This window comes from Macaca mulatta, chromosome 5 (assembly GCF_049350105.2).
Source record: "Macaca mulatta isolate MMU2019108-1 chromosome 5, T2T-MMU8v2.0, whole genome shotgun sequence".
NCBI classification, from domain to species: domain Eukaryota; kingdom Metazoa; phylum Chordata; class Mammalia; order Primates; family Cercopithecidae; genus Macaca; species Macaca mulatta.
Genome location: NC_133410.1, coordinates 178,066,272 through 178,080,789, shown reverse-complemented (window position 1 = coordinate 178,080,789; position 14,518 = coordinate 178,066,272). Strand labels below are relative to the sequence as shown.

Below are 14,518 nucleotides of genomic sequence, written 5' to 3'. Positions count from 1 at the left end.
GCATTCGCTCTAGGGTTTTGGGACGGTGGGATGCGGAGTCCTTACCCTGGCGTCTCGAGCGGTTGTCCCCATAACTCGGAATCTAGAGCCGCTGTAGCGAGGCAGGAGCACGTGGCAGTCAGGTAGCTTCCCAGTCCTGAATGCCGCCCGTCCCCACCCCGACGTGGCCACTAGCAACGACCTCTGTGAAGTTGGAGAGGCGGTGACGGAGGCACTCCCCCTGCTGCACCCCGCCGTTTCCACGGGGCTCAGAAACCAGTTTGTTTGTTTCGTCGGGGTAGTGTTGACCTGTCTTACGGGCGTCGCCCGAGGCAGGACGGAGTCAAACCCGTGGTGTCAACTGAAGGCGAGTGTCAGGTGTGGAGGGTCTCAGTGCTCCCTTTCAGTCTGGACTGTGAGCTGCTGCGGTTAGACAGACTTGGTTTCTCTTTCAGGATGTCATTTTCAAAATGCGGGATGGTACCTCTGCTTTATTAGCCCCATAGGAAGACTGCCACACCTAGACTGACGCTTATTAGTCATCACCGTTATTTCTACTAACGTCCTGTGTCACTGAGGTGAGTTCCACTTGGGGGAAGCAATGACACGCAAAATGGTAAAAATCATCCTGGAAATGAGATGTGCGTAGACCAGCTTATATTGAGATTACACAGATACCTTAAGTATTTGCAGGGAAAATACCTTAATCTCATTTAAATGTTAATTCTCTAAGACACACTGTATTCCAAAGCGGTTCTTGGACATTACGGTATTTTTAAAAACTAGAGCGGTAATGGGATTAAAATAATAGGAATCTTAGTATGGGTAAGCAAGCGTTTACATTGCTTATGTTGTGTCCAGTTAGGAAGCGAGTATGAGTAGTAGTTAGCTGGTTACCCTGTAATCTTAGATTTCCGTTTCCATGATTTGACAGTTTCCATATGTAAGGCATTAATAGTCCTACTACTTTAAGAGTTTATCATAACTTTTTATGCAGGCCTATTTTTTGTTCTTTAAGATCTGCTTTAAGAAGCAGAAATATTTTTTATTGCCTTGGTAAGTTTCATTAGAAATGTTTATGAAGGATTAAAAGTAGCATCCAATCTAAGTTAATGACCTTTTCTTACGATGCAGCAGTATTGTAGAGCTGATGGACGGGAGCCACATTTGGAGAGAAGTAACTCCTTGTTTCTAGTGTAGGTTTGTCTGGTATTAGAGGTTCTACAGGTCTGTTTCACTTAAAATTGCCATTGTTCTAGGTGAAATGTAGGGAGCCTATTTTGTGGGAAAACAGGTTTTTTCACAGTAAAAGTCACTGTCAGGAATTTAACAAAGGTGGTCAGACTTGACCACAGGAGTTCTTTTGAGGTCGTGTGAATAATACATTGACATTGTATTCCAAGTAAATTTTGCTCTGTCTAATGTCCTGCCTTCTAATCTTAAGTCATGAACATGACTCCTTTTCACAAATGTAAATTCTTTATTTACCTGTTGGTAGTTTGCACTACTAAATCTGTTGAATATTGTCTGAGTAGACACAGAGAAGAAAAAATATTTTGAAAAAAGTCTAATAGAAATTCCATTTTTACATTCTGCTTTTTCGAATAAAGGAAAATAAAGAGCTTCTTTCCCTGAGAAGATAAATTGACCCCCTCCCCCTATTCAAAATGGTGTTTATTGCTCAGATAGAACTGTATGTATGTATGGCTTGTAGCTGCGGACAGCTCCAAAAGACTTCTTGAAACCTGTTGCCATGCCTTTACCAATGTTTCTCTTCAAGACAGCCTGTCTATAGAAAATCTGAAACACCTGATGAGAGCTTAATGCTTAACCTAAGTATGTGTTCCAGATTGATCGAAGTTGAATTTTTCCATTCATATACTCTAAAATTTTTTATGTATGGCTCACAAAATTTTATTATGTCAAAAATTGCTTATTTGTGGCTTTAAAGAAATTCTTAGTGGCTGGGTGTGGTGGCTCATGCCTGTAATCCCAGCACTTTGGGAGGCCACAGTGGGCGGGTCACTTGAGGTTGGGAGTTTGAGACAAGCCTGGCCAACCTGCTGAAACCCCGTATCTACCAAAAATACAAAAAATTAGCCCTGCATGGTGGCGCGTGCCTGTAATCCCAGCTACTTGGGAGGCTAAGGCAGGAGAGTTGCTTGAACTCGGGAGGCAGGGGTTGCAGTGAGCCAAGATAGTGCCACTGCACTCCAGCCTGGGTGACGTAGCGAGGCTTCTCTCAAAAACAAAAAAAAATTCTGGGTCGGACACCGTGGCTCACACTTGTACTCCCAGCATTTTGGGAGGCCGAGGCAGGTGGATCACTTGAGGTTACGAGTGCGAGACCAACCTGACCAATATGGCAAAACCCAGTCTCTACTAAAAATACAAAAATTAGCTGGGTATGGTGTCACACTCCTGTAATCCCAGCTACTTGGGAGGCTGAGGCAGGAGAATCGCTTGAACCTGGGAGGCCGAGATGGCACCATTGCACTCCAGCCTCAGCAACAGAGCAAGACTCTGTCTCAAAAAAAAAAAAAAAAAAGAAAAAAGAAAAAAAGAAAAGAAAAGAAATTCTTAGTAAAATGTGAGGAAAGCTGTCTAATTTGACTAGAGGCTGAGGTACTTTTTTCTGGGGCATAGTTCATATACTTGAAAAGAAGTATGATGCCATAGAAAAACTTTGTCAAAAGTGAGGAGTTTGGAGATGGGGAATTGTTGAAGGATTTTAATTGGAGAAATTTATTTAGCCAGTATTCTTACTATTTCTATCAGATATTATTGTTTTTAATATTTATTGTTTTGAATAGATAATACCTTTGTATGGTTCAAAATTCAGAAAGTACAAAAGATTAAAAAATCTTCTCAACTACTCAGTTGCCTTCTCTGTAGGCAGTATTACTAGTTTATTGTGTATCTCTCCATAGTTATTACTTATGCAAGCCAGGGGTGCATGTGTGTATATATTTATACACATATATGAGTAACTGTAAGCATAAATATATGCTTGCCAAACAAATGATAGCATGCCATATTTATTATTCTGATCCCTAAAAATCTAACGGTGTATTGAGAAATTATATCAGTATAAAAGTTGCTGTGTTGACTGTTTGTGGATGGTTACATTTTGCCCTGTTAGAAACAGTGCTGCAGAGGATAACTTTGTGTATACTTTGTTTTCCTACATTTGGAAATATTTATAGGGTAAATTCCTAGAAATTGAATCACCGGATCAAAGTTTCTGTACCCTTGTAATTTTGGTAGATATTGCCAAATTATTTTCCTTAGTGCTTGTACCAATTTATACTCCGACCATATTGTTTCGTTCTATCCCCCCACAGTATGGTACAATAATCAGCTGTGAATTTTGCCATTCTAATTGATGAAACATGCTGTCTCTTGTACTTTAAAAAAAAAGAAAATTGTGGTTAAATATACATAACATAAAACTTACCCCTTGTACTTTAAAATTCTTCTTCTTCTTCTTCTTTTTTTTTTTTTTTTTGAGAGGGAGTCTCGCTCTGTTGCCCAGGCTGGAGTGCAGTGGCCTGATCTCTGCTCACTGCAACCTCTGCCTCCCAGGTTCAAGCGATTCTCCTGTCTCAGCCTCCCAAGTAGCTGGGAGTGCAGGCACGTGCCATCACGCCCAGCTAATTTTTTGTATTCTTGGTAGAGATGGTGATCTTACCATGTTGGCCAGCCTGACATCAAACTCCTGACCTCAGGAGATCCACCTCCCTCAGCCTCCCAAAGTGCTGGGATTACAAGCATGAGCCACCATGCCCACCCAAAATTGTATATCGTTTTACAGGAGATTTGGTATCATGGCACATTTTAACATAATTTGTTTTCATTCTTGGTGTTAACATTTAACTTCGTATTCTTTGTCCACTTTTCTGTTGGATTGTTGCGTTTTTTGGTCCTATAAATACGTACAAGCTTTTTGTTAGAAAAGTGGCATCTTTGTAATAGCTAAAATATTGGTCTAGTCATACTAATCCCTCAAAGCTTTTTGATTTTGTGTTGTGCTTAAGCTACCCACTCTTAAGAGAGAAGTCATTCTTCCATGTTTTATTTTATTACTATTATGCTTTTATTTCTTACATTTCAGTATTTTAGCATCTAGAATTTAGGTTGGTGTAAAATGAGGAAATAAATTAACTTTTTTTTCCCCACATGGGAAAGCCCCAAAGCTTATGTTTTTATTAGGACAGCATTAACTATAGAGATTAGGAATGAAAATCTTTATGATATTGAGTCTTCCTATATATTTCTTTCTCCACCACCGCCCCCGCCATCCCGGTGTGTTGTTGTTGTTTTTTAATATTTTTCTGTCAGTTTTTTTGTTGGGTATTTTCTGTTGGTTCATTTTATAAGTTACTAATCCTGCCTTCTGCTGTGTCCTGTCTGCCATAAATCCATGAATGAGTTCTTAATTTCAGATATTTTATATTTTGGTTTTAGAATGTCCGCTTTTTAAAAATAAATTTTAAGGCTGGGCGTGGTGGCTCACATCTGTCATCCCAGCGCTTTGAGAGGCTGAGGCGGGCGGATCACGAGGTCAGAAGATCGTGACCATCCTGGCTAACACAGGGAAACCCGGTCTTTACCAAAAATACAAAAAAATTAGCCAGGTGTGGTGACGGGCGCCTGAAGTCCCAGCTACCCGGGAGGCTGAGGCAGGAGAATGGCGTGAACCCGGGAGGCGGAGCTTGCAGTGAGCAGAGAACACACCACTGCACTCCAGCCTGGGCGACAGTGCGAGACTCCGTCTCAAAAAAGATAAAAAATTAAAAATTAAATAAATTTTAATTCTTTGTTGAAATTCTCCATCTTTTAAAAAAATCTGTTTTATCCATCTTTTTATCTTATTTTCTTAGACATATTCATTAATCATGGTTACTTTCAAGTCCTCTATTGGTAACTTCATATTTAAGTCATTTGCGAGTCTATGTCTGTTTTTTTTTAATAAATGTGCATCATTATTTTTTGATGAGATACTAGACATTGTGAATGAAAAGTCTTAGAGGCTCTGAAACATGTATCTTGTAAACATTGTTAGTTTTGTTTTGGCAGTCTGATGAAGTATTAATGAATAACTTTGGTTTTATCCATGGTTGCTTTTAGGCTTTGTTAGGATGAGACTGTTTAAGTCCTCCTCCATGTATGCACAGCTTAAGAACAGAAAAACAGGAGCAGAACTTACTGTAGATTTTTGGACTCCTTCTATTCTTTCTCGTCTTCTCCAGGATTCTGGTAGCCCTGAACTCTGACTGCTTTCTCTCCTCAGCAAGACTGCTGCTTTGTACTTGAGCTCCATTGTACTATAGCACAGTTTGGAGACTCTCTTCAGGGAAAAGGATGAGATGAATGTAGAACCCACTAGTATGTTCCCACCTTTCAGTGATTATAGCCCCTCAATGCATTGCTGTTTCTTTATATATTTTATTCAAGTTTTAAATTGTTTTTGAAGGTGGGGTGATCTGATACTAAGGACACCATCTTGGTTGAAACAGAGTCTCACTGTTTATTATGTAGACTTTCACTTAATCTCCTAGATCATAGATGGTATTTGCATTCTTAGTTGTGCCTGGTATACCCAATCTAGAGATATCTGTGGTCTTCTTTCAAGATGGGAGAGGAGTACTTATCTGACTGGGAGAGGTAGAGGAGGCCAACTGACACTTTTTACACAAGCTCTTAACTATCCTGTTTGAGTCCTAATATTATCCTCACTCTTAGACGCCCCAGTACTTCCAATTATTGAGCTAGTTTGTGGTAGGAATTGACTTGTTTCTGAATTATTTCCCGCTGCTGGCTTAAGGTACAGCTTTTCTCTAGCCTCCTAAGTCAGTTGCTGCGTGTTCTTTTGTGTTTGCCAGTTTCCAGAACTGTATTGCTGTTGCCTTCTCTTCTGTTCTGCCTTTTTGGTAATTCCTTTAAAGTCATGTTCGTTAGGTTCGGAGAAGTAGTAGAGGTAGATATGTATGGTCAATCTAGTATGCTTAACTGTAGATTGCAGTTTATTTATTTTTACTTTTTAAAGAATTAGGCTAAAGAAATTAGTAAGACTTCTTTTAATTTTTTGATGGAATGGCTTTCCCCATCACTCTTACTGTTTGAGACGAAGAGTATAATTCTAAACAGTGTTGACATTTCCTATTTTCTGACTTTTTAATTTTCTTCTCCTTGAGTCATAGACTAGTCGAGTTGGCAAGGTCTATAAAATGGCCTTACATTTAAATCTTTCATGTTTCTAGATAAAGAAACTGAAGTCCACAAAAAGGCAGATGGTTAGTTTTTGATTATGTAGCTCGTCTTGTCTCTTGATTCTGAATTCATTGCTTTATTATATGACATAACTCTTTGGAAAGCTCAAATGTCAAAAAAATCTCTAATTTTTTCCTTGTTGCTTATCTTCAAGATCAGATATGTATTATAGAGATTGAATTGATGTAATTATTAGAGACCTTAAGAACACTATAGAGTGGGTAAAGTTGGTATTGTGGTTGTAATGTGATGTTGGAAACTGAGTGGTAGAAAAGGCAAACATTAATATGAGTTTGTTACAATACTGAAGTCAACAGGATTCTTATGTTCCTTCAGTTATAAGTTATGATTTTGTGGAAGGCTATAGTACAATGTGTTACTGTCTTTATTTCATTTGGTATGAAAAATTTTATGGAATTATTATTCAGTTGAGAAGTCTCACAACTAGGAAGTAGCTCAGTTAAATATATTGTAAGATGCTGAAAGTAATCTATTTTTTCATGCTTTCCCTTTTACTTCCTTTAATGTACACTGACGTTACAAAGAAAGGAGAGTTTGTCTGTTTTCCTGAAAGTCATCTACCACAAGTCTTTTGTTGTTCAGAAAAGTGCCTGCATTTGACATATTTGATGGCAATTAGAGTCATCTTTCTTCACTAACAGGGTCAGTAGGTCTTCTTCATAGAGTTAGAACCACAATGTTCAGTAATGTTGTTGGCAGTAGAATGCAACACTGGGGACTTTTGGAGCTTCCATCTTGTTAGTGTGGTCCCTAGAAAGGAATTGGCAACTAAATTTTAAGGAATGGCCAAATTGACTAATTTTGTTTTCCCTCTCTTGGCAAAAAGTCACAGAATAATGGTGGTTGTGAAATAATCTCATTATATGGCTATTATTTAATTTAATTTATGAAATTTAGATTACTAAGATGAGTTTATCTTGATTTTTTTCCTAAGTAGCATAGTAATGTAATATATTAAACATTCATGTTCTGGAGAAATCATTAAATTGTGGCCGGTGCCCAGAGAGCCATTATATTGTGCCAGTTAACACAACTCGGACTTGAAAATGTATTTGGAACAACTATTCTTTAACTCACTGATGCTAAAATGCTATAATAGTGGTTTTTTTCTTGTTTCTCTAAAATTGCTAAAGGCATTCTTGTTTTCTAAGGTAGAGAAAGGCTCTTTCTCACAAAATTTCATGAGGCATAATTATCTCATCAGTGCTACCACAGGCTGAGTTCTGGCCTGTGGTCTGGTCTTACAGGCACAGAATATGATGTTTGTCATTTAAGGAGATTGGATCATTTTTTAGAGGCAAAATAAAAACAAATTTAGCATTGATGGATGAGATGAGAACATGGGATTTTTAAATTTACAATGAGAAATATGGTAAACTGCCACAGAAATTTAAAAAGAGTTTCACGACAAGCTTATTTTCTCCTAGAAAGGAATCACACATTGGAAGCCTGCTATGAATGGAAATAAAAAAGAGCAAGCTAGGTGAATTAAATGTTTATTAGTTTCAGATTAGCATAGTAAATTCATATATGTCTACAATAAGGGTGATATTGCCAGTAGGTGGTACACGTTATTGTACCACACACAAATGACTCTTTCTCACACTTTTTTCAGCTTTCACTACCTAGCTTATTGTATTCTGGCTTCTCCTGAAACTACCATTCTCTTTAAATTACTATTCCTAAAGATACTAATGACCTTAATCGATTATTTTGGTATGGTAAGGGCCTAAGTATGATACTGAAAGTAGAAATATAAAGAAAAGATTAATACGTTTGTTTATATCAAAATAATATCTTATATTTAACTAAAGGCAAATAGGATATAAGGGAAAATCATTTATGACAGATAAGAGCTTCATCACATAAGGAGTTTTTACAAATTAAAGACTAACCCAATATAAAATGATTAAAGAACATGGATAAATAGTTCAAAAGAGAAGAAAATAGAAATGTTCAATAAATGTGGCCAGGCATTGTGGCTCACACCTCTAATCCCAGCACTTTGGGAGGCTGAGGTGAGCAGATCAGGTCAGGAGTTCAAGACCAGCCTGGCCAACATGGCGAAACCCCATCTCTACTAAAAATACAAAAATTAGCTGGATGTGGTGGCACACACCTGTAATCCTAGAATCACTGGAACCTGGAAGGCAGAGGTTGCAGTGAGCTGAGATGACGCCACTGCACTCCAGCCTGGGTGACAGAGTAAGACTCTGTCTTAAAAAAAAGAAAGAAAGAAAAAGAAAAAGAAAAAAATGTTCAATAAATGTGGAAGAGTTTTTCAAATTTACTGGTAAGCAAAAGAAATTAAAAATGAAACACCGTTTTCCCCATTAGATGTAAGGAGTAACAACAGTAACAGATAGTGACACAGTGCTCACATGTGCCAAGTGCTGTTTTCAGTACATTCTTAAATTAACTAATTCTTCTACCAGTTCTGTAAATATGTACTATGGTTATTCACATTTTACGTATGACCAAACTGAGCACATAAAGATAAGTAACTTACATAAGTTTACATAACGAAAAGTGATAAAGCTAAGATTTAAACCTAAGCTCTCTGACTCTAAAAGTTTTAGTGTTCTTTAACTATGACCCGTTATTGCTGCTCAAAGATTTTAATAAATAATAATCAGTGTTTTGTTATTATAAATGACGTTACAGTAAACATCTCCCTGAATACAAAAAATAGTAATAACCAGTGTTAATAAGGGTACCTAGTAGCAGGCATTACTGGCTGAATATATATTAGTAGACATTTCTGTTAAGACACTTAATATGTTTGAAAGCCATACTGTAACATGGGCATATTCTTTGAATTCAGAATTTATCCTAAGGAAATCCTTACCGTAAACACAATAAAATATGTGTACAAAAACTATCTGAAATCGTTCTATAATAGCAAACATTTTAAATGAATGTTGAATAAAAGGGGATTGGTTAAACAACTTCAAGAAATAGTGTATTATTAGGCTTTCATTCTTTTTGGAGAAAATAAAGTAATGCTACTAATTAATTCATGTAAGTTTGCCTTTCTCTCTATACGTTAAGTATATGCAGTATTTGGCTTTCCAAAGCCTTCTTATAAAGTTGAAATATCACCGTTTGTTTTTTCTTTTCTCTTTTTAGATGTAATTAGGTTGTACTAGTACAGTATATAAAGTGTAACTTTTAGTAAATATATTAAATATCCTTTTTTTAAATGTTAGCAAATCACTAAAGAATTAGATTTTGAATTAAACATTGAAATTGTTATAATGTTTTATCTCTCATGTTATAAATGCTTTATCTTTTTTGTTAGTTTTTTAAATGTCTAGCATATCTGTAAAGATGCCTTAGAAAAAGAATCATGGAGAAGTATGTTAGACTACAGAAGATTGGAGAAGGTTCATTTGGAAAAGCCATTCTTGTTAAATCTACAGAAGATGGCAGACAGTATGTTATCAAGGAAATTAACATCTCAAGAGTAAGTATATTTTTAGTTTGGTTTCATGAGTAATAGTTTGGTTACATTAGAGCTCATTGCTAGAGATTTTCTTTAAAAAAAAAAAAAAAGGGTAATTGATAACCAAAAGCAAAAGATTCCTTTATTCCCACTAATATCAGAATAGCCTATATATATTCTTTCAGATTTTTTCTATGATATGTGCTTATATTTATGTGTTTAGAAAAATGTACTTGCTGTTCTGTAACCTCATCTAGTTTGGACATCTTAAAATGTTTCTACTTTCAGATTCAACTCATTCTTTTTAACTTCTTGCTGTATTTTGTTGATTGAACTGTATTAATACTATTATATTTTAACCACTCGCCTATTGATGGACTTTTAGGTTGTTTATTAATGGTTTCATTTACTATTTTCTTTTCTCCTCCCATTTAAGATGTCCAGTAAAGAAAGAGAAGAATCAAGGAGAGAAGTTGCAGTATTGGCAAACATGAAGCATCCAAATATTGTCCAGTATAGAGAATCATTTGAAGGTCAGATAAATTATGCGAGAGAGTTAAAAAATCCTAAGACGTTAATAAATCTTTTTGTGAATACATTCTTAGGAAAAAGATATCATTTTCGCTTAAAAACATACGCATGTGAATATCAGCTTGATTCAGTGACAATACTGATTATCATGCCTGCATAATTTATTTTATTTTATTTTTTAATTGAGACAGAGTCTTGCTCAGTGGCCCAGGCTGGAGTGTAGGGGCATGATCTCAGCTTACTTCAACCTCTGCCTCCCAGGTTCAACTGATTCTCGTGCCTCAGCCTCTCAACTATGCCTGTATAATTTACTACTAGCTGTTACTAGTGATTTCTTTAAAAGAAGCAGTGCAGTAAGTGCAAGAATTTGGACAGAGCAGGAACAGTAATTTACATATTTTAGAACTGAACTTCCTGTAAGTGCTGCCACCACTGCCACTGAGAAAATGTTCTGATCTTTACAAAGTATTCTCACTCAGTATGCTCCTCTATACCTCACTATTACAATAGTGAAAGTTTTCTCAAGTTCTTAAAATATTATAGCTATAATACTGTTTTGGAACTATATGCATTATATTTAATAATGCAGGTATTAAGATAAGTCAAAGCTTCTCTAAAGGCAGGTCAAAGTGGTTTATTGAAGTCCTATCCAAATATTCTCATTATTATAAATTTCTATAAACTAAAAAACAGATAATCTAGGTTGAAAGTAGAAGATAATTGAAATGACTCGGGGACATATTACATACCAGTTTCAGAGTCTGAATTAGAGCTAAAGTTACTATGTTCCCAGATGAACTCAGTGTCTACTATAAAAGTATGTTCTACTTTTATAAAAATGTGATTCAATTGATACATTATGTCATAAGGTACTGTATTTTTTATGCTGGCAGTGAAATGAAGATTTATATTTCATGTGAAAAAGTACAATATTAACCAACTCTTCCTTTTGAGGACCTTGAATTTTCTCTTATCTTTCTCCTGGTATCTATCTTTTAGTTTCTTTTTTTCATTGTTGTTAACAAAATTTTAATGTTTCAAGTTAAAAGGTTTTGAGCAAATATTCCAGCAGATATTTTGAATTTGTATTGACTGCTTCACGTAGAAACATCTGTATGATTCAAAAGGGGTGGCATATTTTAAAAATAAGGCTTTATTATTTCTCTTAGTTTTAGAAGAATACATGCTCATGACAAACATAAATGATAGCATACTATATGTAATTTTTTGCTTTTTCTTATGCTACATACATTATAACATCTATATATATGTTTTATAAATAGTGAATTATACAGTTTTCAGGAGTTTTTTTCACATTGTAATTTCTCACATGTATATTTGGATGATCTTTCCAGGTCAACCATAGAAAGTCATTCAGATTCTTAATTAGCTTTATCATATAGATTCTTATCCCAGTGGCACATTACAAACAGTAAATCAAAAGAAGATATGTGCACCACGAGTGACAAAAATGAAAAATGTCACCACAGAGTATGAGAAATAAATACTTCTAGAGGCTGGGTGCAGTGTCTCACAACTGTAATTTCAACAATTTTGGGAGGCTGAGGTGGAAGGATCTCTTGAGCCCAGGAATTTGAGACCAGCCTGGGAAACATAGGGAGACCCCATCTGAACAAAAATTTTAAAAATTAGTCAGGTGTGGTGGTGCATGCCTGTGGTTCCAGCTACTCTAGAGGCTAAGGTGGGAGGATTGTTAGAGCCCGGGAGGTCAAGGCTACAGTTAGCCACGATTGTGCCATTGCATTCTAGCCTGGACCCTGTCTCAAAAGAAAAAAAAAAAAATTACTACTGGAAATAAGGCCATAACACAGACAGTAAAAGAAGTGAGAACTAGGAAGACTGTTCTTTGAGTTGTGATAGTCTCAGTGCTATGTAGTGATTCAGAAAATGTTAAAAGTGATATTGGCCACTCTTTCTTACTTGAGAAGTAAGGCATGGAAAGGATGATTGAAGTGTTCTTCTAAGTTGGACACAGTAGCATGGGCTTGTAGTCCCAGCTGTTGGGGAGGCTGAGGCGAGAGGTTCACTTGAGCCCAGGAGCTCCAGGTCAGCATGGGCAAAATAGTGAGACCCTTTTTCTGAAAAAACAACAACAACAAAAAAAGCCTAAATTAAAAGAAGTGTTCTTCTAGTCCTTTCTATCCATAGGAAGAAACATAGAAGTCCCTTTCTCTGTGGACTAAGACATAAAGGTGGATGGAGCAATGCCCATCTTCATGTTTGTTCACAAATCATATACAATTATTTAAAAAGTGCATAAAATTAAAGAAAGCTCCAAGAGGGTGGAAACTGTGTCCTATTATGTCCTATACACTATTGAATCCTTAGAGTTTATCACAACATTTATTATTGTATTTGTTTAATAAGTAAGTGATTAAAGTGGATAAAACAAAGCAGATAATTAGTGGCCAGTTGGAAAAGAAAGATAAACCATCTCTGATATGATATATTGGTGGAAAAACATGATTTTATATGTGACATTTAAGAAATTGTATTTATTGAATGAAATCAAGTATATCTGCATTTTTTTATATATTCAGAGATGTTTAGGTCAATGTGAATAGCACTATTCAATAAAATGGTGTATTTTTAACAGAAATCATTAATGATGGAGTTTTCTGTTAACCCAAGTCATTATATAATCTTTGTGACCAGTATGTCTTGACTTTGTGCCCTAATTCTTATGAGTATGGTCCTGTTCTTTGTTTAGCAGATCTTTTTAATAAGCCTTTAAGTACCTCTAATTTAGCCATGCTTTTAATATACGTTTTTAAAAGTGGACTGTAATGTTTGTATTTTGTAGAAAATGGTTCTCTCTACATAGTGATGGATTACTGTGAGGGAGGGGATCTGTTTAAGCGAATAAATGCTCAGAAAGGCGTTTTGTTTCAAGAGGATCAGGTAAGTTTGCATGTAGGAAATTGACTCTTACTCTATTGAGAAGTAGTTCAAAATTTGTTTATTTATGTGTGTATTCGTTTTTAACTATAAATGCTAATCATAATTACTAGGGCAGTTTGGTATCATATCAATATTTTAAAATTCTTTCCCTCTAATTAGCTGCCACCTTTGTTCAGTTGCCCATCTCATCTACAGTCTGTAATGATGTATTGTTATCTCTGTGATGTATGTTACATATAACATGTGTCTATGTATATGCCTTAATTATTCATTATAACTGACTAATTTGTCTATATCCTGTCAGTCTGGCTTACTGCTGCCAGACCATATATTCCTAAAATGTGGCTTTGCCAGGTAACTCCAGCTCTAGAAGCCTTGCATTGGCAACTGCATTAAATCTAATCTCTCTTTTGATTTCCGGAATCTCTAAAATATGGCCCTTTTCTACCTGAGCAGCCTTATTTTTTTGTATTTCCTAACCTGTACCTCTTTTCATTTACTTTAACAGATATTTATTAAGCATATACTTTGTATCAGGCACTGGGCCACATGTTTGTACATCTCATTGTCCTGCCTGTGTATTTGTTCTTATTATTTCATTTATTTTGGTAAGCCTTTTCCCCAAACTTCCTGTTATTAATACTCTACCTTTTTTTTAAGCTCAGTTCAAGTCCCAGCTTCTTTGAATTTTCTATAACTACTTTAATCTGTGATCTTTTCCTTCTCTAAATTCCTATCACATTTCTTATTATCACCAGTTCTTAATTTTAATTGCCTGCTTTTACATAGGGGACTAGGGGGAGCACTGTGCTAGCAGTGTTGTATATGTTATCTCTTCTAATTTGGATAAGTTTTTTCAATTTATAAGGAATCCAAGAGAAGTTAAGTGACTTGCCCCAAATCACATAGTCAGTGTTTGAACCCATCTCTCACTGTAAAGTTTATAACATTTTCTTTTCACACAATTAAATTCTAAAAGTATTGAAGTATACAGAAATGGAAAGTCTTCTTTCTCCCCGCTTTCGTTCCTGAGATTACTACTGCTTTTAGTTTGGTGTATTCTTCCAGACTTTCTTTTCCATACTTAACATATGTACATATATACATTAAGACACACACATTCAGTAATGGGATATTATTATTTTTAAGATAAGCTCTCGTTCTGTCACCTGAGCTGGAGGGCAGTGGCACCATCACAGCTCATTGCTGCCTTTTACTCCTGAACACAAGCAATTCTCCCACCTCACCCGCCCGAGTAGCTGGTGCTATGGGAACGTGGCACTGTGCCTGTCTAATTTTTTTTTTAATTTATTTTATTATTATTATTTATTTATTTATTTTGTAGAG

At 35.9% G+C, this 14,518-nt stretch overlaps 1 protein-coding gene across 17 annotated transcripts in view; it reads left to right on the top strand.

Annotated features, from left to right (window-relative positions):
• NEK1 (NIMA related kinase 1) overlaps nucleotides 1-14,518 on the top strand; it is a 199,441-nt gene continuing 184,923 nt past the window's right edge. For 5 of the 17 annotated variants that reach the window (XM_015139494.3, XM_078002436.1, XM_015139492.3 and 2 more), the window contains exons 1-4: nucleotides 1-557; nucleotides 9,575-9,739; nucleotides 10,155-10,251; nucleotides 13,074-13,171. In XM_015139494.3, coding sequence (XP_014994980.3) covers nucleotides 9,623-9,739; nucleotides 10,155-10,251; nucleotides 13,074-13,171 — 312 coding nt within the window. In that variant the 5' untranslated portion in view covers nucleotides 1-557; nucleotides 9,575-9,622. The remainder of the gene's footprint in view (nucleotides 558-9,574; nucleotides 9,740-10,154; nucleotides 10,252-13,073; nucleotides 13,172-14,518) is intronic. The other 12 variants (XM_078002440.1, XM_078002438.1, XM_078002434.1 and 9 more) reach the window with 3 other exon arrangements.